General features: G+C 42.3%; 2 protein-coding genes across 11 annotated transcripts; one reads left to right on the forward strand and one right to left on the reverse strand.

Annotated features, from left to right (window-relative positions):
- The first annotated feature begins 1,136 nt into the window (after positions 1 to 1,136).
- Positions 1,137 to 4,357, forward strand: si:dkey-229e3.2. Of its 5 annotated transcripts, XR_004576841.1 has the most exons (6): positions 1,173 to 1,194; positions 1,419 to 1,546; positions 2,543 to 2,697; positions 2,813 to 2,951; positions 3,348 to 3,419; positions 3,504 to 4,357. XR_004576841.1 is itself a non-coding variant. In XM_034297232.1 (5 exons), the coding sequence occupies exons 2-5, from the start codon at positions 1,509 to 1,511 to the stop codon at positions 3,642 to 3,644; spliced, it is 390 nt and encodes a 129-aa protein (XP_034153123.1). In that variant the 5' UTR covers positions 1,137 to 1,236; positions 1,419 to 1,508; the 3' UTR covers positions 3,645 to 4,357. The 5 variants fall into 5 exon arrangements, 4 of the variants coding, with proteins under 4 accessions (XP_034153123.1, XP_010904515.2, XP_010904516.2 ...); XM_034297232.1 differs by lacking the exon at positions 2,543 to 2,697 and having other exon boundaries at positions 1,137 to 1,236; XM_010906213.3 differs by lacking the exon at positions 1,173 to 1,194 and having other exon boundaries at positions 1,201 to 1,546.
- A 6,670-nt stretch (positions 4,358 to 11,027) lies between these two features.
- LOC105031657 (cell division cycle-associated protein 4) lies at positions 11,028 to 16,514 on the reverse strand. Of its 6 annotated transcripts, none has more exons than XM_034297584.1 (3): positions 16,251 to 16,514; positions 13,535 to 13,671; positions 11,028 to 13,198 (listed from the first exon to the last, which is right to left on the reverse strand). In XM_034297584.1, the coding sequence occupies exon 3, from the start codon at positions 13,187 to 13,189 to the stop codon at positions 12,275 to 12,277; it is 915 nt and encodes a 304-aa protein (XP_034153475.1). In that variant the 5' UTR covers positions 13,190 to 13,198; positions 13,535 to 13,671; positions 16,251 to 16,514; the 3' UTR covers positions 11,028 to 12,274. The 6 variants fall into 6 exon arrangements, with proteins under 6 accessions (XP_034153475.1, XP_034153472.1, XP_034153474.1 ...); XM_034297581.1 differs by having other exon boundaries at positions 13,535 to 15,021; XM_034297583.1 differs by having other exon boundaries at positions 14,897 to 16,514.
- Positions 16,515 to 24,402: the final 7,888 nt, after the last annotated feature.

Genomic DNA, 24,402 nt, shown 5'->3' on the forward strand with positions numbered 1-24,402 from the left:
GTTGTGCGTGTTGTGGCTTCACAAATGCTTTGCTGCATACCTTGGTTGTAACGAGTGGTTATTTCAGTCAAAGTTGCTCTTTTATCAGCTTGAATCAGTCGGCCCATTCTCCTCTGACCTCTAACATCAACAAGGCATTTTCGCCCACAGGACTGCCGCGTACTGGATGTTTTTCCCTTTTCACACCATTCTTTGTAAACCCTAGAAATGGTTGTGCGTGAAAATCCCAGTAACTGAGCAGATTGTGAAATACTCAGACCGGCCCGTCTGGCACCAACAACCATGCCACGCTCAAAATTGCTTAAATCACCTTTCTTTCCCATTCTGACATTCAGTTTGGAGTTCAGGAGATTGTCTTCACCAGGTCCACACCCCTAAATGCATTGAAGCAACTGCCAAGTGATTGGTTGATTAGATAATTGCATTAATGAGAAATTGAACAGGTGTTCCTAATAATCCTTTAGGTGAGTGTATAAAGAAGCTACAATGAACCTTGCATAAATGAGACGTGCTTCCTGTAGGACCTTTTTACAACTGTGTGTATGTATATTTAACAACTGAATGTATGTATATTTCCCTGGGATGGACACAGTAACACAAACCCCTTAACAATATATCAATATAAGGACCTAATAAGGATTAGGGGTAACACTTGCCTTCAGAACAGCACCAATCCTTCTTGAAATTCTGTCGAACAAACCCTGAACTGTGTGTAGTGGGGTATTTCACCTTTCTTCAAGAGGAAATGCCTCCAGTTCCTTGTGGGGTGAAGGAGGTGAAAATCTACTTCGCTCACTGTGCTCTCAAAAACGATCAGTAATGTTCAGATCTGGTGATTGGAGAGGCCATGTAGTCTTCATTAGATTCTATTTAATCAAGTCCTGATACACTGCCACAAAGATATTCAATGTCTACAATTTGCCTTAACATAAATGTTACCTTAACTATTAAAACACATAAGTGCATGCCTAAGGAACATTTTGTTTGTGTGGCTGTGGGATGGAGTTGATTTACCTGCTATGAAATCTGACACTGTGACTCGAGTATGTGAAATGTTAAAACATCTTAGAGTTTAGGGCACCCTCTGTCGGCTGCATTTGGGTCTACATAAACTGTCAAAAATACTTGCGCCAGGCGGCGCCAGGTAAGGTAGTTCTATACCATATTTTCGTCATCCGGGCATCATTAAAAGACGTGAGTAAGGAAGTGGCTACGGAATATTTGCCTTGTTTATAGGTACGATGAGAGTACTAATTATGTACATGTGTATTAGATTCAGTTTATCAACCGGTTAATTAGCTTTATCATGCGTAGGCCTTCTGAAAATGAATGCCAGATCAGTCTAGAAGTACATTTTTGAATACACGCTCTTCTTTAAATGGAGAAACCATTCGTTTTTGCTTGCGCGGATCTAACAGACTGCAGGCCGCGGTCTGTGCAAACGAGTTGGGAACTAAAAAACGACGCGGAGGTGGACAGTGTATTTGGAGACTGGACTACTGTTTGTAATGGCTCCAAGTCGGAGTCTGTTGATCGATGTTCATCAGTGAGTATGGTTACATGCAACTAAAAACGTGTATACACCTGGTATGAAAATATTTCCCTGTATGCTGTAAACTAAAGATTAATTGAATAAATAAAGTTAAGCAACCACGTCAAAGGCGCTCCACCTTCTCGAAAAAAATCGAAACTTTACTTTGCCACTTTCATGTGGCTGTATGAATCAGTTTCAACTAAATACATTGGCTCGAATCTATAGGTTTCGAGAAATAAAAAACGTGTGCCAAAATGTGTCGTGATAAAAAGAAAATACCAATACTAGTGTAGGATACATTGTTTTGGTATTTATGTCATTGTTAGGCATTAACAAGAAATGAACATGTTAGAAATGTAGTACAAGTTCTAACGCAAATACCATTGCATTGGTCTGTGCTTTTTCACATTATCAGCTTGGGTATTAAATTCAGCAAACTTTATTGTTACTGAGATGAAGATTTACCTACACTCTACCTGTCAGACTTGTGTAACATTTCTGACGCCTTATGGAATCCATGCCCCAAAGAATTCGGGCTTTTCTAGAGGCTAAGGTAATTAGACCTGGTACTAACGTGTCCGTAATAAGCTTGCTACGGAGTTTATTCGGTTCTGTTGGGCCCATGTACTAAAGATTACTGTGATAATTGTGATCTCTACAAACTGGCTATAATGCAACAGACAACTATGAGTCTCATTCCTCTGATGAATATAGTAACTAAAAAAGAATCTCACTCTTACTAAAGAATACAGCACAAATATTTCTTTATGGTCTTTGCTATATTTCTAGTGAGAGGCTACAAATCACAATTGTATTGTAGATAGGCTAACATAACTGAATATAATAACATAAGTTAATGTCAATGTAAAAACAAAAACCACCACAAGTTTTGCCAATATAAAATCCATGCAGAATAATTCTTCATAGTATCTATTTTATCTCAAGTTGTTGTATAAACTATGTGAAGGTATACAGGAATAATTATGTGGTATATTTCTGTTGATGCAGCTGGAGTATGGAGATGTGCTGAAAATGCATGTCGTTTTCCAAGAGTGCTTCCCAGTTTTGACTGAATATAAAGAGGCCAACTGTATGGTTCAATCTCTGTCCCAGTTGCTAGAAAATACCCAAACATGTTCTTCTCAACCAACAAATACAATATGGTATCTAATTTTACATTTGAACTGTTACTACAAATATATGCCTCTGTATACTGTATGTATTAATATTCTATTTTGTGTTCTGTAAGAATGTGTTTAACACACTTCTCATAACTAGTGACAGTGGCAGCTTGTGGAGCTGTCTGGTGGCTGAGCCCAGCAGGCTGAGGTTTTCCGAGCAAGTCGTCCACTCAAACTGCCACAACAGAGTGGCTTCTGCCCTAAGAATCACAAACGCACGCTTCATCTCTGAACAGGTGAGCAGGGAAAGAGGAGATGGTCCTTAAGTCCTCAAGCAAGATTTTGAGAATTATGTAATTTATCTACTTAGCTAGTCAGTTTTTATTTTTTCTGTGACAACAGAGACTGTTGAATTTAGGGTATTATAAGCGTAATGCAACTGGAAATCTCCCAGCACCTCTCCAAAAATAATAGGATTTTTTTTTTGTAGAGGAGCCATCTAGTAATTTACAGGCAAGTAGAAGGAAAATACAGTAGTTTATTTTCCTGTTGTCCACTAGATGGTGCCTGAAGATTCCATACTGTAAGAAATACACAATAATTGCTAAGTACTGTGCCACATGTTCTTCATGTAAAATGTCTTTCTCCAAGACATTATGTCAGGGTTCTTTTTAATTAACTTTCCCCTTCAGAGTGTAGAGGACCTTGACGAAACCCCAGAGGAAACCTCTTGCCCCCCAGCTGCTGCTCTCATCAAAACCAAGGTCTGTGTTGTGCGCGTGTGTTGCGCGCTCGCGTGTCAACTTCTAACCTCACCACTATCCTTCCTCTCATCTCCCTCCACTCAGCTATTGGCCTCCTCCTCATGCCGCCGTGACACCCCAGCATTCCTCTACCAGATCTCCCAGCAGTGGCTGACTCAGTGCGGCATGCAGCTGCAGCCTCAGCACCATAAGAATACCCCTCCACTGAACTATGGAGGACAGTAGAAAGATGCTACATTGCACCTCCACTGTGCTGTTGTAGATGGGTGAAATGGGCTTGGCTGTTATCCGCGTAAAAGTAAATTATTAACTTTTCTCAGTTGTATGCATTTTTGATGTAATCATATTGTTTAGTTCATTAGTATGTGTGTTCCTGGTTTTATATTTCGCTAAATCCCAAATAAAGTCCTTATCTGCCCTCCAGTTGTTACCCACAGTGGAGGGAATTAATATGATTGAGGGTGTAGGGCCTAATTATACGCTTCAGTGACCCCTTGCAGCATATGTTCAAAGATGCAGCTTCCGTGAGCAATATTATATCCCATAATACTGCATTGTTTTTGAGGGTGTGGAATTTCACACAAAAGAATGGATAGGCATCATTTTCAGACTGAATTAGGTAGTGAACAGTTGCAATTGAAGTACAGGTAATCGATCAGACATTCTTCATATATAAATACAGTACCAGTCAAAGGTTTGGATACATTTACACATTCAAATGATTGGGAAATTATGATAATTGCATTTGTTTATCTTAGACTGAGAGGTGACAAAATAGTATACCCCTGTGTTTGACTGTTACTCAGGTTTAGTAGAAAATTGCGTTAATTAAAATGTTATGCTCATTTTCATACTTAAGTGGAACATGAATTGCTAAATTCAAGTCACAAGTGTTTCCCAAAGTTGCTAGGATTATTGATCCCCTTCCCACTCTGGATGACGCCCTTGGTTTTGTTTGCAACATGTGACCATAGAGGGCCCTCAGAGCAAGTTTGCACATTGACAAACCATCAAAGAAATAATTTTGACGATCAGACTAAGGGAAATCACATGGTGGAGTCTGCAAAGCTGGACCTTTTTATCATAGACTGTGTTCCAATTGATATTATCATAGACTGTGTTCCAATTGATATTATCATAGACTGTGTTCCAATTGATATTATCATAGACTGTGTTCCAATTGATATTATCATAGACTGTGTTCCAGTTGATATTATCATAGACTGTGTTCCAGTTGATATTATCATAGACTGTGTTCCAGTTGATATTATCATAGACTGTGTTGCAATTGATATTATCATAGACTGTGTTGCAATTGATATTATCATAGACTGTGTTCCAGTTGATATTATCATAGACTGTGTTCCAATTGATATTATCATAGACTGTGTTCCAATTGATATTATCATAGACTGTGTTCCAGTTGATATTATCATAGACTGCGTTCCAGTTGATATTATCATAGACTGTGTTCCAGTTGATATTATCATAGACTGTGTTCCAGTTGATATTATCATAGACTGTGTTCCAGTTGATATTATCATAGACTGTGTTCCAGTTGATATTATCATAGACTGTGTTCCAGTTGATATTATCATAGACTGTGTTCCAGTTGATATGATGCTGATGTCAGGCAGGGATGTGCGCAAACCTCGGATGCAAAATAATGTAGGGACAAACATGAACAGCTAATCTTGAATGGACTGCATCTAAACTTCACTGAAATGTTTTTGTATTCACCAACTAGTTTGCTTTTTTTTTCTGACCAACTGTCAGGGCTTGAGAAAGTAGGTCTGCTGCATAGCATGTGGTAAATCATGGTGACATCCAAAATGTAATAGTGAGTGTAAGCACTAGGTTTAAAAGAATTGTACTATACATGTTAAATAACTAGTTACAGTCATGTGTGTCAATACACATCAACTTGGAGGACTTTTTGCCCACTCTTTACAGTACCACTTCAAGTGTGTCATGTTCGAGGGCTTTCTTGCATGTATGGCCCGCTTCAAGTCCTTCCAAAGGATTTCAGTAGGATTGAGACCATGAGTCTTGCATTACTTTTTATATGATTTCTTAACTAGTTCCAAAATTTATTTTTTGTGCTTTGTTGAACTGGGTTGCCTTAATGCGGTTGACATTTAGCTTAAACATGGATGTGTACAAATGCATTTCACAAATTGTTTCCAGTGGGTACTCTTACCATGTTCATGACTGTATATCAGTAACTATCAGTTACCATGCTAGCATGGTGGTTTCTGCAACACCCATGCATTGCCCTCTAAGAAATGTTTGGAAACACAGATCAGGGTCTATACTTAAAGAGGAATTCTGTGATTATTGTCCAATGGTTGTTAAAGTGCCACTGTTGAGGCAAAACGAGTCTCTGAAAATTGGGTGTTTTGTTTGTGCTGATATGTGCCTCATGTCATACACCTTTTCCTGTGATGACACCCCTCTCACCAAATCTCCAAAACCCAGCAATGAACATAGTTATTTCCTATGTTACATTTTCACATATGTAATATTTATTCATTTATTGGGCTGAGGGTTTTTATGGAATTGTTCGAAAACTTTTTTGGCAATGGGTAAAGATGCAGTCCATGATTTTTGTCTACTGGTTGTAAAAGTGGCACTGTCGAGCCAAAAAGAGTCCCTGAAAACGGCATAGTGTCATGTATTTGCTGATTTGTGCCCCATGTCATTCAAACTTGGAATTTCATGGCTAATGGAAGTACGATAGGAATTATACACTCATCTAAAGGATTATTAGGAACACCTGTTAAATTTCTCATTAATGCATTTATCTAATCAACCAATCAATGGCAGTTACTTTAATGCATTTAGGGGTGTGGTCCTGGTCAAGACAATCTCCTGAACTCCAAACTAAATGTCAGAATGGGAAAGAAAGGTGATTTAAGCAATTTTGAGCGTGGCATGGTTGTTGGTGCCAGACGGGCCGGTCTGAGTATTTCACAATCTGCTCAGTTACTGGGATTTTCACGCACAACCATTTCTAGGGTTTACAAAGGAAAAAGGAAAAACATCCAGTATGCGGCAGTCCTGTGGGGGAAAATGCCTTGTTGATGCTAGAGGTCAGAGGAGAATGGGCCGACTGATTCAAGCTGATAGAAGAGCAACTTTGACTGAAATAACCACTCGTTACAACCGAGGTATGCAGCAAAGCATTTGTGAAGCCACAACACGCACAACCTTGAGGCGGATGGGCTACAACAGCAGAAGACCCCACCGGGTACCACTCATCTCCCCTACAAATAGTAAGAAGAGGCTACAATTTGCACAAGCTCACCAAAATTGGACAGTTGAAGACTGGAAGAATGTTGCCTGGTCTGATGAGTCTCGATTTCTGTTGAGACATTCAGATGGTAGAGTCAGAATTTGGCGTAAACAGAATGAGAACATGGATCCATCATGCCTTGTTACCACTGTGCAGGCTGGTGGTGGTGGTGTAATGGTGTGGGGGATGTTTTCTTGGCACACTTTAGGCCCCTTAGTGCCAATTGGGCATCGTTTAAATGCCACGGCCTACCTGAGCATTGTTTCTGACCATGTCCATCCCTTTATGACCACCATGTACCCATCCTCTGATGGTTACTTCCAGCAGGATAATACACCATGTCACAAAGCTCGAATCATTTCAAATTGGTTTCTTGAACATGACAATGAGTTCACTGTACTGAAATGGCCCCCACAGTCACCAGATCTCAACCCAATAGAGCATCTTTGGGATGTGGTGGAACAGGAGCTTTGTGCCCTGGATGTGCATCCCACAAATCTCCATCAACTGCAAGATGCTATCCAATCAATATGGGCCAACATTTCTAAAGAATGCTTTCAGCACCTTGTTGAATCAATGCCACGTACAATTAAGGCAGTTCTGAAGGCGAAAGGGGGTCGAACACAGTATTAGTATGGTGTTCCTAATAATCCTTTAGGTGAGTGTATATACTAATTATAGATTATGCTCATACAAACAACATATTAGGCATTAGTGTTTCCCTTTTTGTGTAATAAGACTGGCTCTTTACCACTGTTTAATTCTGACAGAGAGAAAAATGTAAGTGCACCTGGCTATGCCCATGCAGGCCTGTGTAGAACTGTCAATAAGTGGCTCTCACATTGATATAAAGCAGGTAGCTGAAAGACCACCAAAGGTAAGTAGATACAGGGGCGTGTCCAGAAATTGTTTACTGTGGTGTCCAAGGTGAGGCACAGACCCAGTTTAGGGGGGTCATAAGACTTTAAATAGACTAATTTTATTCATTAAAATTGTCATGATTCGACACATTCAAGGATTCAGCTTATAATTTGATCCTTACCCTGTTCAAAGGAAACAATTCCAAATGTGTTGTTAGGGTTTGCATTCAAGTTCAGAGCTGTATATCACTGTATCGTATACTGTACCGTATAAGTTCACTTGAAAGAGTTATCACTACCAACTCAGCTATTTCAAGATCATTCAAGATGAAACATTTAACTTTCTACCCATCATAATTGTATGAAAGGAATGTTGCATTAGGTCAGTGGAACTGAAATTCTTCCTGGGAATACCCATCCGTCTCAAAATGTTGTTGTTACCCTGAGGTAGCTCACCTGAATCAAGCAGCCAATTGGTTGACAAGTTGATAGAGATGCCCTAGTTCTGGAATACATCTAATAAATGGAATGGGGTTCCCCAGGAAAGATTTGATAACCACTGCATTAAGGTATTCAAGCAGTCTATTCCCGATCTGCACTAATGGCCAGATTACAATGTCCATTTCCCTACTGGTAAGAATTGCATAAATCTCTTTGCAGGTCAGCTTGCCATTTTTTACGTTCCTAGAAATCCTTAAAAATAATGATATTAGCATCAGCAAAGTATTTGTTTGTTTCACTTTATTAAATTTAAAAACTGTAATGATACAAGTCTAGTCTGCTCAAGGGTTTTTAGGATTCTAAGAACAAGCTGAAATACAATCCTCATAATAAAAAACATTATGTGAACCAACCACTTCATATATTGATTCATGACAAATCTGGTTATAAAAATTGCCTTCAGTCTGAAAATAATATAATTTTCAGACTGAATTAGGTAGTGAACAGTTGCAATTGAAATACAAAACACTTACAATTAATTGATCAGACATTATTCATATATTAATACAGTACCAGTCAAAGGTTTGGTTACATTTATCAATTCAAATGACTGGGAAAATGTCTAAATTTGACTGGTAATGTATATAGTGTTACTGAGATTTATTATTATAAGAAAGTACATGTGCCTAAGATTGTTGTACTGAAATCTGATCTGCCACCCCAAAAACTGTGATATGATCGGCCCTTACTCAAGTAGATCAACTCAATAGTGCAGGCACATTGGCCATTGTGCAACTAAGAGCTGATCTGGTCAATATTATACCTTAATTTGGAGCTCATTAGCTTTGTACAGGAAATCCAACAACACTATATCCCCTCCCACAAGGGATACTTTATGCCATATAGCTGACAATCTATTCTGTGCTGCAATTCATGTTTTGTACGATATAGATGTTGAAAGTGTGTAAAGTCAAAAATATAATTTGAATTTGTTAAAGATGTGGTAGAAAGACAGCTGCTTGTAAATCCAACAAAAATAAAACAATACAAACCATTTTGATATTTTTACAAATTCATTCTGTACAAAATATAATTTTACCCAGGAACTGCACAGGGAGTTGTAAACCAGGGCCCATATTAATTATGAGATAATAAGACAAATAAGTTACTGTATGGGGGGTACATTCAGTTGTAGTATAAAATATGTATCATGGGTCTACAAGGTTGGCATTTGTGTGTCTGTCTACTGGGAGGTGATTTACAAACTGTTTTAGCGAACATCTGAGAATGGTTTAATTGAGAGAGAGTATTTAGGGAATTATATAAATATTATTATGGAATTATGTTAATAAAATAAAGTTGATGAGCATGAGAAACTGGTGTACAGGGAGGATGTTTTGTATTTGTTACCATTTGCAAAACATTAAAAACAAATTTGGCCCTAAACACACACTTTTCTTTTTTTAAAAGCAGTGCATTATGTTCAAGACATACTGTGTTTTATTGCAAACTATATTGCTGTGCTTGATTTGGAATTCAATTATTTTCAAGTCAGTGCAAAAGACCAGTGTCACAGCCCTTAAATGTTAACCCCTCAACCTACCGCAATAACTGGCAGCCTATTTCTCTATTTGGAGCCCATGTTAATCTAAATAGAACATTGGTTGGTCTCTGATCACCAAGTACAAAGAGCACTTAAAATTTAAAGGGGCCATGTGTAAGATTTTTACTGTACTACTAGTATAAATACAAGCATGAATGACCAGAAGACATCTGACAAATTCATCCAAAAAAATCTACAAAATAAGGGAAAAGGAAGAGAGAAATTGTGTGTTCAGTCTTGTCAACATTAGAGGAATCAACACAGGGCCCCTTTAAGGTATTGTCCTTCGATGTTTAGCCTGAAATGTGGTTAGGATTTGGTTTAGTAGCTTTCCAGATGGATGGTTAGCCACAACCAAATAATTTGTAAAGAATTATTCCCAAATTCAACCAAACGCATTAGATACTTGTTCTCATTTTGTTAGGCTCTGGTAAAATGTGGCACATTGCTAGACTAGTTTTTGGTTTTCATGCTATTGTAGTAGTTGGACAGCAATCTTGCACACTAATTTGTAATAATACATGTATTAAGTAATGACTGATTTCCATAATTTGGTCCAAATCAGACACAGGTATCACTGGAGGACATCTTTAATCTCATCTCCCCCAGAATTACACTTAACTTGCCCAGGGTGGATAGTCTAGCCCGGCCCAGGTGGGGGAGATTAAAGGTACATACACATTTCCTGCCAAAATTGAATCAAGCGCAAGGTCTGTGGGTTGGCCAGGGAGTTTTCTGTCTCAAGCAAAGGTGTGCTGATGGGCTTTGTGAACTGAGGTGCCCAGAGCAGCTGTCCTCAGAGGGAGATAGGTGATTAAGTGTGAAGCAGCAAGGGCATGCAGACTCCCTGTCTGTTTACTTCCTCATACTCTGCACAGGTGCCTTTCCGGTCTTCCTAAATACCATCACAAAAGACTGAGTGCATCATTTAAAAGCAAGTCTGAGGGGAGCGTGTAATTGGGCCATAGAGAGGTTAAGAGGCCTCTAGTTGCTTGGAGGCAGCTTTTGCAATGAGGTTGACATTGTAGGCATCCATCATTTCAATGAGGTCAAGTGAGAGGGACATCAAAATAGAATACCCATTGAAGCCAGATGTACTTGTTGCACTGTACTTGTACTATTCAATGACAATTGTAATCCAAGTTTTCACTGCCACTGTAAATTCTGGAAAAACTTAAGTCAAGAATTTTGCTCTAAGTAACTATAGTGGTGGATATCATAAACACTAATTATAATGGTGTGTTTAAAATAGAAATTATAATTGTTTGTTTTAATAATAAAATAACATATTTCATTGACGATTTGGAAGTGATAAAATCCCAGTCTCCGTTAGGAATTAGTGCACGTATGTGAAAGCTGCTAGACCACTCCACACACAATTAAACTGACAACAAGAAACACTAGTGGGATACACCAATAAACTTTGCACCTTTTATTATAAAAAATATTTACAAAGATGCTACAATGTTTTTTTAATATAAAAATGCATATACTTTACATTTGTGAAGGTCTTTGAAATTCTAGCTCCTGTTTGAAGCAGAGTGACATCATTCAGAGGAGTTGTGGTAGTAATGACCGGAGTAATACTGTCGGCTTCAACTGGTACGGTTTGCCTGAGTAATCTCTTCATCACGATAAGGACACATTATGAAAACAAATCTTTAGAGAAAGACAGCTGCTTGTAAATCCAACAAAAATAAAACAATACAAACCATTTTGATATTTATACAGATTCATTCTGTACAAAATATAATTTTACACAGGAACTGCACAGGGAATTGTAAACCAGGGCCCATAATTATTCGGAGAAAATAAGACAAATAAGTTACTGTATGGGGGGTGCATTCAGTTGTAGTATAAAATATGTATCATGGGTCTACAAGGTTGGCATTTGTGTGTCTGTATTTAATAAATTAAATAAATTAAAATGTAATAACTTAATGAATCAACCCCATAATTCTCTATTTGCAATAACACAAATATCAGAAAATATGGCTTCTTAATGCTGATATCAAGCAGGAATTTCTCTAAAAACTTCATCTAGTCCAGGTTCTAAGGGATGCATTCAAATCAAGTGGAGAAAATAGTGCCTGGAAAAGCACAACAGTGTCAGCCTTGAGACTGATAAACGCTTGATACCAAACCATAGGAAGACATTGGGTGATTCTGGCTACATTAAAATCTCGATCAGATTAAAAATAGGGAGTCATACTGGTAAATGTATATGAAGTCATACTGTTAAATTTCCCAAACTGTATGTTGCAAAAAAATATATTTCAATATACATAAGTACAATATACATATATTTCACTTTGTTTTACTCTTTAGGAAAATATGCATTGCTTCAGATGTTTGAATGTTCCGGTCTCTGTTCTGGTGTAGTGTAATGATGTTCGGGTGTTTTTCAGTCTATACACAACAATAAATAAAAACAAAACTGGAACAGATTGTATGACAAAAAAGAAACAGAAAAGCATGTTAAGAAAAATCCTAATGTTATGTAATTGTAATCTCTATCCACTTACAGATCCACAACTGCATGTGGTAACACTGAATAAGTTCTTGATTTCATAAACCCTCAACGACTGAACGTATTATTACACCATGTCCATGTACACAGTCAGTAAAGTCATTAGAAACCGGCATGTATTGTTTCTTAGGAGCCCACTATGATCTCCATGATGTGGTCCAGTTCATTGAGGTCTGATCGGCAGCTGGTGCTTGAGCTGAGGGGAGAGGGCCCATGGGAGGACAGGCTCTCAAGGAGGTCGTAGGGCCCCATCTTAGGCGCGCTCTGCATGCCTGTTAGCACCGTGTCAAGGTCGTAGTAAGATGCATCCACGTCTGAAAACAGTTCCTCCAGGGCCGGGTCGGGACTGGGCGCAGGGTTTTTGATCTCGAACGTGCCAAACACCTGCTCTGCTGTCCTGGAGTCCTCAACCAACCTGTCATTGTCTCCCTCCTCTGATCCAGAAGCGCACTCCTCACTGTCCTCATCTTCATCCTCCTCCTCGCCCGTTTCCTCTTCCCAGCAGGGGTCTATGCCAAAGGTACTCGGCAGGTAAGCGGTTGGGGCTTGGGGGGAGACTGTAGACATGATCACCCCCCCCTCAACCCCCTCGTCCTCCTCCTCTACCACCACCACCTCCTCCGCAGAGCAACCCTCTGACCCCACCGCGGGGAAAGGCTTGGGGGCCGGCTCCCCTTGGGCTGCCTCTGTCTGCCGACACAGCACTTCCGTGGCCACGAGGCGGTCTGCAGAGCACTGGGCAGCGGCGTTGGCGGCACTCAGGGCCTGGGTCATAATCTGCCAGGTGCCATCCTGGGTCATCTCCTCTTGGATCTGCCTCACTGTGTTGGCAATCAGCACCGAGCGGCACAGGTTGGGCTCCACCAGCATGTGGCACAGCTGCAACTTGATTAAGGACATGTCCAGCAGGGACTGCCTCTGCAGGCTGTAGGATGACAGCATTCTTACGGCCGCCGAACTTGGCTGGTTCACGTCGTCACTGCCCGCCGGAGGTTCATCCCCAGAGTCGGAAAACTTGCGCTTCGTGCCCTTCGGGAACATTTTGGCTCTCTGGTGTGAGGGGAGATGGAAAGAGTGTTACTGATGAAAAACATGTCACAAAAAAGTTCTAACACAAACACATAGGGTATCATGAGGGACTGTGGTTTTGCATAATTTAACTGATCATAACGACATTCTAAAATATAATTAACTAATAATGTTATGTCTGTGTTATGTTTGAAGTGTGTGACATAAGTACAAACTCTTAAGGTGCTAAGCTATTGGTAAACTTAATCTCAATTGGTAAGAGAATTCTGTGATGAAGAACCTCTACAGGTTAGCTAAATATTCATGTAGTTGACTACGGTATAAATGGCTTGTTGTTTTTCTGAAAGTTTGCTATACCTTTCCTGTTGAGAGGCACAGGCATTAGCATAGCAGCTTGGTCCCGGCTGCAGCGCTTCAGTACTTTTGTACAAGCAACAAGCAGCTTTTGTTCTGCACCCTTTCTGCCCATTTTAGGCCAGTCTGAAGCAAGGCTCCTGCTGGGCGGAACAACCACACTTTTAACAGACCCACTGAACCACCGAAAATACAGCATGTTACCAACCAACTGCCATCACTGCGGTCAAAGTCAGGACAGGTCAGACTTCTCGAAAAAAATTACACAAAAATCAGCTCATGTACATACACTATCCCACCCCACTGTCACCTGTCGACAGACATCTCCTAATCATGGGCAAAAGTGAGTTAACTTCACTCCGGTAGTACAAAAAAAGAACACACACTGGGTGAGAAAAGTCAAATGAATACCACACAGGTTTAAATGTGATACTATATTTGAGATAAACACACCATGCTCCAAAAACCAGAATGGCTAGAATGTCAAAACAGGAAAAGGAGGAAAAGTTAACATTAACCTTCCTGAAGCAGTCTCTGCCTGAATGAAAAGACATCAGACGACTTGCTTCAAAACAACAGGGGATGGTCGCTGACTCCAAGGGACAAACAAGCAGAGTAGGAGAGAACACAGGACAGAAGCCTGGTGACTTCACACTACATTTCCCATCAGACTAAACCAAAGAAAGTTCTGCCAGGGTGTGGGTCCCTCAGATAGAGCTGTGGGCAGGGCAATGTTTGGAGTTACTACTCCACTACATGGATCAACCATTGACAAAGCAACAAAGGATATCAAACAGGAGGCAAGTATGCAATAAAGGAAACTAAAAAAACAGACAAGACATTTTGGTTCAAAACAGCAAACATTTGCAGTTACTAGATTATTGTAACACTATACTATAGCTGGTAGCAACAAAAAACAGTTGATAATGGGAACGTATGCAAAGGTTCCTAATAAGCAGTGTAGACATCACAGAATTACGTCTATTCAACTGCCCTATGGAAGAACCTTGAGCTTTGGTCCTACATAGGTGAACATCTCAGCACTAGAGCAACAAATCCTATCAGGTGACACAAGGATTTTCTGTATGTTTTCACCATCGGAAGTAATAAGGAGTGTGTTAATGAACCTAACTTGAATGCAGACGTCATGGCCCACCACTTAGCCGAACATTGCTTTCAATAGAGGCTGGTAATGTGCCTCTAATGGCAGTAGCCATCAATAAACCATGATGAAAAACGGTCACATAATTGGACTGGTGCCCTTACTGAAATGTAAGATCATGTTAACTGCAACAACAGAACACTCCAAATGGACCTGCGTCAGACCACAAATAACATGACAAACAGTCTGTTTTTGATACAAACCTCTGTAGTACAAGAAAACTCAACTTCAGCAAATGTTGATTTGTTTCCAAGTTGCTAGAACCCAAATGATATTTGCATAGCAGCATATTTTCTAGTCCAATTCATGAGCGGTGTTGCCAGGTACCCTATTAAAAATACAAAATGTGAGGCAGACATATGATTGTACTCTCTCTCCTTCTCTTTTTGTTACCTTAGTGGAGCCTGTCAAAAACAAAAGAGAATTTCTAACTAAAAAGCAAAATACTACAAGTAAACAACAACAATACTTGGTTCATGTTAATGCACCAATCCGCCCAAACAAGGGGATTTTACTAAGGGAGTCTAGCTGATTGGACATCTGAAAACAAGGGGGGGAAAAAGAGGTGCAATCATTATGATGTGACAAGATCTGGTGCAAGGAGGGGGCCTTACTGCTCCTAATAAACACTGCAAACCTAAAGAGGACTGTTCAATGCAAATCTGTTAGGCCAATATCCATGGACAAAAAGGATCAAATGGGTTAATTTGTCTATGAAAACAAAACATAGGTCAAGAAAACACACTTCAAGCTGCATTAAGGTTTTGTCTTCTGATGATTACTCCAGTCAATGACACTTTCAGTAACAACTTTAATTGGAGCAAACCACAATCCTGAATGTCTCAGTACACCCGTCTAAACTTCAAAGAGCAACAAGGCTTTAATACATAAAATAGAATTAACCCCGCAGCTCCAACTGAGAACCTCCTCCTCGTCTCTGGCTCCACCTAGGAATTGGCTCCCCTCCCCCACAGTACTGACGTCGATGGTATTTCCACTGCCGCTTATGGTTATTTGAATGGAGAAATTAGCTGACTACCCAACACTGCGAGGGTGCATCCTGCAATTCATAATAGGTTAATAAATATAATTTACATAATGAAATCAGTTATTGATACTGCACCCACTGCAATCGCTCCTAGCCCTCTCTAGTAGTAGTTGTACCGCATGCTTTGTCTAACTCGAGCAACAGGGAAGCTGGGGCGACAATGGAGATGAGGCCATTTTGAAATAAATAGCTAGTAGGCTACCTAGCTAGCTAATTCCCACATAAAACTGGGATCAATTATTGCAACAACGTAATAAAATTACAAACGACCTCTCCAACTAAATAATATAGCCACTCACAAAACACACGTGTACACTTCCTCATAAAGATGGTGTATGTTCTTAGCTATATAGTTGTGTAGCTTGTTACGTTAACTTTAGCTAGCTAACATAGTTAGCATAGCACCCCCGCCTCAACAGACTAACATTTGATTATAGTTTCTGAAATAAGTATTTCCGGCATCAGTTATAACAATAAATGAATACAATTGGTTAAGTTATTCTGCGTACCTTTGTTTATTTGTTTAACTTTATTCCGGTGTTGGTCATAGGATCCTCTGTAAACGTAGATCGGGCTGAGATGAGATCATTAATGCCACGGCTTCAAAACTAGCTCGTCTTCACTGCTATGGGCTTGCTACGGCCAGGGAGCAGGGAGGGTGGCAGTATGGGGGGAAGGATGAAGGGGGCGGGCTCCATGCATCTTGATCGACAGGCTGTCACTTGAATGAGACTACCAGAACAAAAGGTACTCTCGAAATGAAGAAATGCCACAAAACCTGCAACCACAACACAAAATGTAAACGTGCGTTTCCTCACACAACTGCACTCAGACTACTATTACGGAGGAAATGACTAATTCACAGTTAAAGCAGTTGCACTGTTAATATTTTAAACATTTAGAGCTTATTAAATACTTTGTATTTCGTTGTTCGTACTTTGTATTTCATTGTTCTTACTTTGTATTTCATATGTAATTTTTCTTAATTTTTGAAAGTTTGAGGTTGTAATGTTGCGTATTCCATTTCTACCCAAAGAGTGAGCTGAATGTCATGTATACATTATTAACTGATTTCTCGAGCGTGAGAGATTTTAAAATAATTAATTGCAAATTTGAAATGGATTTTGTTGGTGGTTTCGACTGTATATTAACTTTGTAGTTAGTTGTGTGTATGTGTGTATGCCTTTAGCGAAAGAAAATGCACACAATTTCTCAGTAGGCTATTTGTTTAGTCAACACCGCAGTTGAAGAAATCACAAAACAATGGACAGACCATTAAGCTAAGACAAGGCTACATACAACTGAGAACAACTTTTGAAATAAAATTAAAACATTATTCTTGCTACTCTAGTAAAAGTCAAATTATCTTTGACTTAATTACTTTGTAGTACTACAATCAAACACATAAATAAATCCAATACAAATAAATGTTTCAGAAACGTTCAAATTACCTGAATCTTAGACAATCTTAAGATCTGAAACTTGTTTGGAACAGTTTGGAATTCCATAATATGATGTTGACGAAAATCATTTAATAAATGACATGATCCCAACTAAATACATATAACTATATACATACACTCACCTAAAGGATAACACCATACTAATACTGTTTGACCCCCTTTCGCCTTCAGAACTGCCTTAATTCTACATGGCATTGATTCAACAAGGTGCTGAAAGCATTCTTTAGAAATGTTGACCCATATTGATAGGATAGCATCTTGCAGTTGATGGAGATTTGTGGGATGCACATCCAGGGCACGAAGCTCCTGTTCCACCACATCCCAAAGATGCTCTATTGGGTTGAGATCTGGTGACTGTGGGGGCCATTTCAGTACAGTGAACTCATTGTCATGTTCAAGAAACCAATTTGAAATGATTTGAGCTTTGTAACATGGTGCATTATCCTGCTGGAAGTTTGCCATCAGAGGATGGTACATGGTGGTCATAAAGGCATGGACATGGTCAGAAACAATGCTCAGGTAGGCCGTGGCATTTAAACAATGCCCGATTGGCACTAAGGGGCCTAAAGTGTGCCAAGAAAACATCCCCCCACCATTACACCACCACCACCAGCCTGCACAGTGGTAACTAGGCATGATGGATCCATGTTCTCATTCTGTTTACACCAAATTCTGTTTACTACCATCTGAATGTCTCAACAGAAATCGAGACTCATCAGACCAGGCAACATTCTTCCAGTCGTCAACTGTCCAATTTTGGTGAGCTCGTGCAAATTGTAGCCCCTTTTTCCTTTTTGTATTGGTACTCGGTGGGGTCTTCTGCTGTTGTAGCCCACCCGCCTCAAGGTTGTGCGTGTTGTGGCTTCACAAATGCTTTGCTGCATACCTCGGTTGTAACAAGTGGTTATTTCAGTCACGTTTGCTCATCTATCAGCTTGAATCAGTCGGCCCATTCTCCTCTGACCTCTAGCATCAACAAGGCATTGTCGCCCACAGGACTGCCGCATACTGGATGTTGTTCCCTTTTCACACCATTCTGTGTAAACCCTAGAAATGGTTGTGCGTGAAAATCCCAGTAACTGAGCAGATTGTGAAATACTCAGACCGGCCCGTCTGGCACCAACAACCATGCCACACTCAAAATAGCTTAAATCACCTTTCTTTCCTGTTCTGACATTCAGTTTGGAGTTCAGGAGATTGTCTTGACCAGGACCACACCCCTAAATGCATTGAAGCAACTGCCATGTGATTGGTTGATTAGATAATTGCATTAATGAGAAATTGAACAGGTGTTCCTAATAATCCTTTAGGTGAGTGTATATATACACACACAACCGAAATGTCCTTGTTTTCCATGAAAACATACACGAAATGAGTTTGAATAGGAAATATATTAAAATGAATAGGGAATGTATCATTGACAATGTTAGAAATAATGATTTTTAATTGAAATAATAATTGTGTCCTTCAAAAATGTGCAGCAATTACAACCTTGGAGACCTTTAGCATTCTAGTTTGGGATTCTAGTCAGTTTATTGAGGTAATCTAAAGAGATTTCACCCCATGCTTCTTGAAGCTCGTCCCACAAGTTGAATAGGCTTGATGGGCACTTCTTACATACCATACGGACAAGCTGCTCCCACAACGTTTCAATAGGGTTGAGATCTGGTGACTGCGCTGGCCACTCCATTATAGACAGAATACCAGCTGACTGCTTCTCTAAATAGTTCTTGAATAGTTTGGAGCTGTGTTTAAGTCATTGTCCTGTTGCAGGAGGAAATTGGCTCCAATTAAACGCTGTCCCCAGGGTATGGCATGGCGTTGCAAAATAGAGTGATAGTCTTCCCTCTTCAAGATTTGTTTTATCCTGTACAAACCTCCCACTTTACCACCACCAATACACCCCCAGGCCATCAAATCGCCTCCACCATCCTTGAAAAATGGCATCAATGTCACGTACGAGGTTGTGGTAGGACACAGGCGCAGAGTTGAAGTTGTTCAAATAATCCATGTTTAATAACAGAAAGAATCAAACAAAACAAAATGCAGCAAACAGTGACATGGGTTATCTTCAACAGGGAAAAAACCAAAATGAACCACATCAGCATGGCCAACACAATTAACTTAAATAGGGTCCCCAATTGGAGGCAATGACAAACACCTGCCTCCAATTGGGGAGACCAAAAATGATTAGAGGTGGCTTGATGCCACCTCCTGTCCTGTCCTGGCTATGCCCCGAGCCCAGCGCAGAGATGGCTAGGGGCACAGCCAGGACGTGACAGTACCCCCCCCAAAGGCGCGGGCTCCCGACCGCAAGACCGGGACGACAATATCCGGACAGGCGGAGGCTCAGCACCCGGAGCTGCCGGTACAGGCCGGGGAGGCGGAGCCGCAGGGACAGCGGCGGGTCAGCAGCCGGCAGAGGAGCAGGAGCCGGCGGAGGAGCAGGAGCAGGCGGAGGAGCCGGCGGAGGGTCAACAGCCGGCGGAGGAGCAGGAGCCGGCGGAGGAGCAGGAGCCAGAGGAGCCGGCGGAGGGTCAGGAGCCTGTGGGAGAGCTGGCGGAGGAGCAGGAGCCGGCGGAGGAGCAGGAGCCGGGGGAGCCGGTGGAGGAGCAGGAGCCGGGGGAGCCCGCGGAGGATCAGGTGCCGGCGGAGGGACAGGAGCAGGCGGAGGAGCAGGCGGAGGAGCCGGCGGAGGGCCAGCATCCAGCAGAGGGTCAACAGCCGGCGGAAGAGCAGGAGCCGGGGGAGCCGGCGGAGGGTCAACAGCCGGCGGAGGAGCGGGAGCCGGCGGAGGGCCAGCATCCAGCAGAGGGTCAACAGCCGGCGGAAGAGCAGGAGCCGGGGGAGCCGGCGGAGGGTCAACAGCCGGCAGAGGAGCGGGAGGCGGCGGAGGAGCAGGAGATGGGGGCGCCGGTGGAGGGTCAGCAGCCGGCGGAGGAGCGGGAGCCGGCGGAGGAGCAGGAGCCAGGGGAGCCGGCGGAGGGTCAGGTGCCTGTGGGAGAGCTGGCGGAGGAGCAGGAGCCGGCGAAGGAGCAGGAGACGGGGGAGCCGGCGGAGGGTCAGGAGCCTGTGGGAGAGCTGGCGGAGGAGCAGGAGCCGGCGGAGGAGCAGGAGACGGGGGAGCCAGCGGAGGGTCGGCAGCCGGCGGAGGAGCAGGAGCCGGGGGAGCCGGTGGAGGAGCAGGAGCAGGCGGAGGAGCCGGCGGAGGGCCAGCATCCAGCAGAGCCGGCGGAGGATCAGGTGCCGGCGGAGGGACAGGAGCAGGCGGAGGAGCCGGCGGAGGGCCAGCATCCAGCAGAGGGTCAACAGCCGGCGGAAGAGCAGGAGCCGGGGGAGCCGGCGGAGGGTCAACAGCCGGCAGAGGAGCGGGAGCCGGCGGAGGAGCAGGAGATGGGGGCGCCGGTGGAGGGTCAGCAGCCGGCGGAGGAGCGGGAGCCAGCGGAGGAGCGGGAGCCGGGGGAGCCGGCGGAGGGTCAACAGCTGGCGGAGGAGCGGGAGCCGGCGGAGGAGCAGGAGCCAGGGGAGCCGGCGGAGGGTCAGGTGCCTGTGGGAGAGCTGGCGGAGGAGCAGGAGCCGGCGAAGGAGCAGGAGACGGGGGAGCCGGCGGAGGGTCAGGAGCCTGTGGGAGAGCTGGCGGAGGAGCAGGAGCCGGTGGAGGAGCAGGAGACGGGGGAGCCGGCGGAGGGTCAGCAGTCGGCGGAGGGTCGGCAGCCGGCGGAGGAAGCCGCGGGACAATAGGGCAGCCCTGACAACATGCCTTCTCCCTGTGTGTCCGCCCATTAACATCACTAATTGGTATTTGGATCACTATTTGATGCAAGACTGATACCCTCTATAAGAAATGTTTTAAAGCCCATCTTTTACAGTCTAAATGTAATTTTAATGGTAAAAGTCTTGACTGTTGACTGGATTGAAATTCTCAACACTAACGAATAACTTAAAATAAATATAACTTAAATACACATTAACCTCTTCAATTAAATAAATTAACATCTTGTCTGGTCTCCTCTGATTTTTATATTGGATATTAGTTTTCAAATGAACCTCCACTCACAGGCTTGTTGAAGGCGGGTTTCACTATTTCTTCTAACTAGATAGAACACATTTCCTGAACATTTTTAGTTCCTAACTAGGTTGCAACAAGGAAAAGCGTAATTCTGTTTTAGAAGAACTGTGTAGTCTATTCATGAGATTGAGTCGATAAAGCCATTAAATCTTCTCTGCTTAATGCTGTTCTGAAAAAAAGAGGGCAGAGCAGGCTATGGTGAATGTTTAATTTATCAAGCATGGCCGACAGTCTGCGATCCATTGAATTTGAAAACTAGTATCAATAATACTAGTGGTTACTCCTCTGATTTCAATAACCGAGGATCAGGTTGGTGTTCTGAACACAAAAGGATTCGCAGCAACATACGCAGGTCATAACAAGGCATAGGCAAAATGTAACGAAACCCCGCAATGTTCTTGGTACATCTGGGGTTTGAGACTGCTGCGCCACCTCTTTTCATCTCATCCACCTTTAATATTATAACAGAAGATTGCCACAGCAGCCACATACCGCTTTAGAAAACCCATCCTTCAACATTACAGGTCCTATTACAGTGAATATAAAAAGTCTACTCACCCCTGTTAAAATGCTAGGATTTTGTGATGTAAAAGAGACAAAGATAAATCATGTCAGAACTTTTTCCACTTTTAATGTGACCGATAATGTCCATCCATCATCTTCCGCTTATCCGGGGCCGGGTCGCGAGGGCAGCAGTCTGAAGCAGGGATGCCCAGACTTCCCTCTCCCCAGACACTTCCTCCAGCTCTTCCGGGGGGACACCGATGTGTTCCCAGGCCAGCCGGGAGACATAGTCCCTCCAGCGTGTCCTAGATCTTCCCCGGGGTCTCCTCCCGGTGGGACGGGACCGGAACACCTTCCCAGGAAGGCGTTCCGGAGGCATCCGAAACAGATGCCCAAGCCACCTCAGCTGACCCCTCTCGATGTGGAGGAGCAGCAGCTCTACTCTGAGCTCCTCCCAGGTGACCGAGCGGGCTGGACGAAAACCACGCTGTTCCTCCTGAATCTGAGGTTCTACTATTGGCCGTATTCTCCTCTCCAGAACCCTGGCATAGACTTTCCCGGGGAGGCTGAGAAGTGTGATCCCCCTATAGTTGGAACACACCCTCCGTTCCCCCTTCTTAAAAAGAGGGACCACCACCCCGGTCTGCCTTCCCAGAGGCACTGTCCCCGACTGCCACGCGATGTGACCGATAATGTGAACAATTCAATTGAAAAACAAACTGAAATCTTTGAGGGGGAAAAAAGAAAAAGAAAAATCTTACAATAACCTGATTGCATTACACACCTGCCATCATTTAAAGTGACTCTGATTAATCACAAATAAAGTTCAGCTGTTCTAGTAGGATTTTCCTGACATTTTCATAGTTGCATTTCAGAGCAAAAGCCATGGTCCGCAGAGAGCTTCCAAAGCATCAGAGGGATCTCATTGTTGAAAATCAGTCAGGAGAAGGGTACAAAATAATTTCCAAAGCATTTGATATACCATAGAACACAGTGAAGACAGTCATCGTCAAGTGGAGAAAATATGGCACAACAGAGACTTTACCAAGAACTGGACGTCCCTCCAACATTGATGAAAAGACGAGAAGAAAACTGGTCAGGGAGCCTTCCAAGAGGCCTACAGCAACATTAAAGGAACTGCAGGAATTTCTGGCAAGTACTGGCTGTGTGCTACATGTGACAACAATCTCTCGTATTCTTTATATGAATGGGCTATGGGGTAGGGTGGCAAGACAGAAGCCTTTTCTTACAAAGAACAACATCCAAGCCCGGCTAAAATTTGCAGAAACATCAAGTCCCCCAAAAGCACATGTGAAAATGTGTTATGGTCTGATGAAACCAAGGTTGAACTTTTTGGCCATAATTCCAAAAGGTATGTTTAGCGCAAAACAAAACTGCACATCACTTAAAGAACACCATACCCACAGTGAAGCATGGTGGTGGCAGCATCATGCTTTGGGGCTGTTTTTCTTCAGCTGGAGGGAATTATGAACAGTTCCAAATACCAGGCAATTTTGGCACAAAACCTTCAGGCGTCCATTGGAAAGCTGAAGATGAAGTTCACCTTTCAGCACGATAACAACCCAAAGCACGCATCCAAATCTTTGTCTCATTCTTTTACATCACAAGAATCTGGCATTTTAACAGGGGCTGTGTAGACTTTTTATATCCATTGTTTATCTTCTAACGCAAGTGTGTTGTCAGTCGCAATAATGACGATTTGACTAGGAAAAGGTTATGTTTGTTTCTCAAAGACTATGGCTCACCACAAATGCACTAGACATCTACAAATATTGAGCAATTTTGCTGCAATCTTCACTTAGCTAGCTACTGTTGCACTGAAGGTATTATTCTCGTGAGCACCTGTATAAGCCCCTCCCAAGTAATGCATTTGATTGGATTCACGTGTTTTAAGACGTTAATGACTAAAGCATTTTTCCCACCCTTTTGCAACAAAAATACTACAAATCAAAACTCTTTCACAGCATTTTGCGAAATCTTCAGTTTGTCACATGAAATCTCTCACATGAAATAGCCCAGAACAAGAATATACTGAAGAGTTTCAGAAAAATAGTTATTTGTTATTTTGAGCCTGTAATCAAACCCACTTGCTGATGCTCCAGATACTCAACTAGTCTAAAGAAGGACAGTTTTATTGCTTCCCTAATCAGCACAACTGTCACGTCCGTCACGGCAGTATCACAACGAGTACAGTCCTCCAGTTCCCAGCGCACCAGGCCCCTTACCGCAGTTTCCCAGTTGCCACGATCGTCATCTCCTGTTTATTGAGTGCACCTGTTATGTTTGACTTCCTACACTGTTTTAGGTACACCTCTGTCATGGATTCATTGTTGAGTATTGTTTCAGTCAGAACCCAGGTCACTCTCTGTCATAATTGTTTCTATCCGTTACGTTATATAATTCCAAGGAGTGTTTTGTGTTTCGCTGCAGTGTTTGTTCATTAAAACCTTTTCTTTGTGTACTTGCATCCGGAGCCTGCAACGTTATTCGTTAGAACAACAGTTTTCCGTTGGGCTAACATAATTGCAAAAGGGTTTTCTAATGACCAATTAGCCTTTTAAAATGATAAACACAACGTGCCATTGTAACACAGAACTGTATGCC

This window comes from Esox lucius, chromosome 15 (assembly GCF_011004845.1).
Source record: "Esox lucius isolate fEsoLuc1 chromosome 15, fEsoLuc1.pri, whole genome shotgun sequence".
Classification (NCBI taxonomy): domain Eukaryota; kingdom Metazoa; phylum Chordata; class Actinopteri; order Esociformes; family Esocidae; genus Esox; species Esox lucius.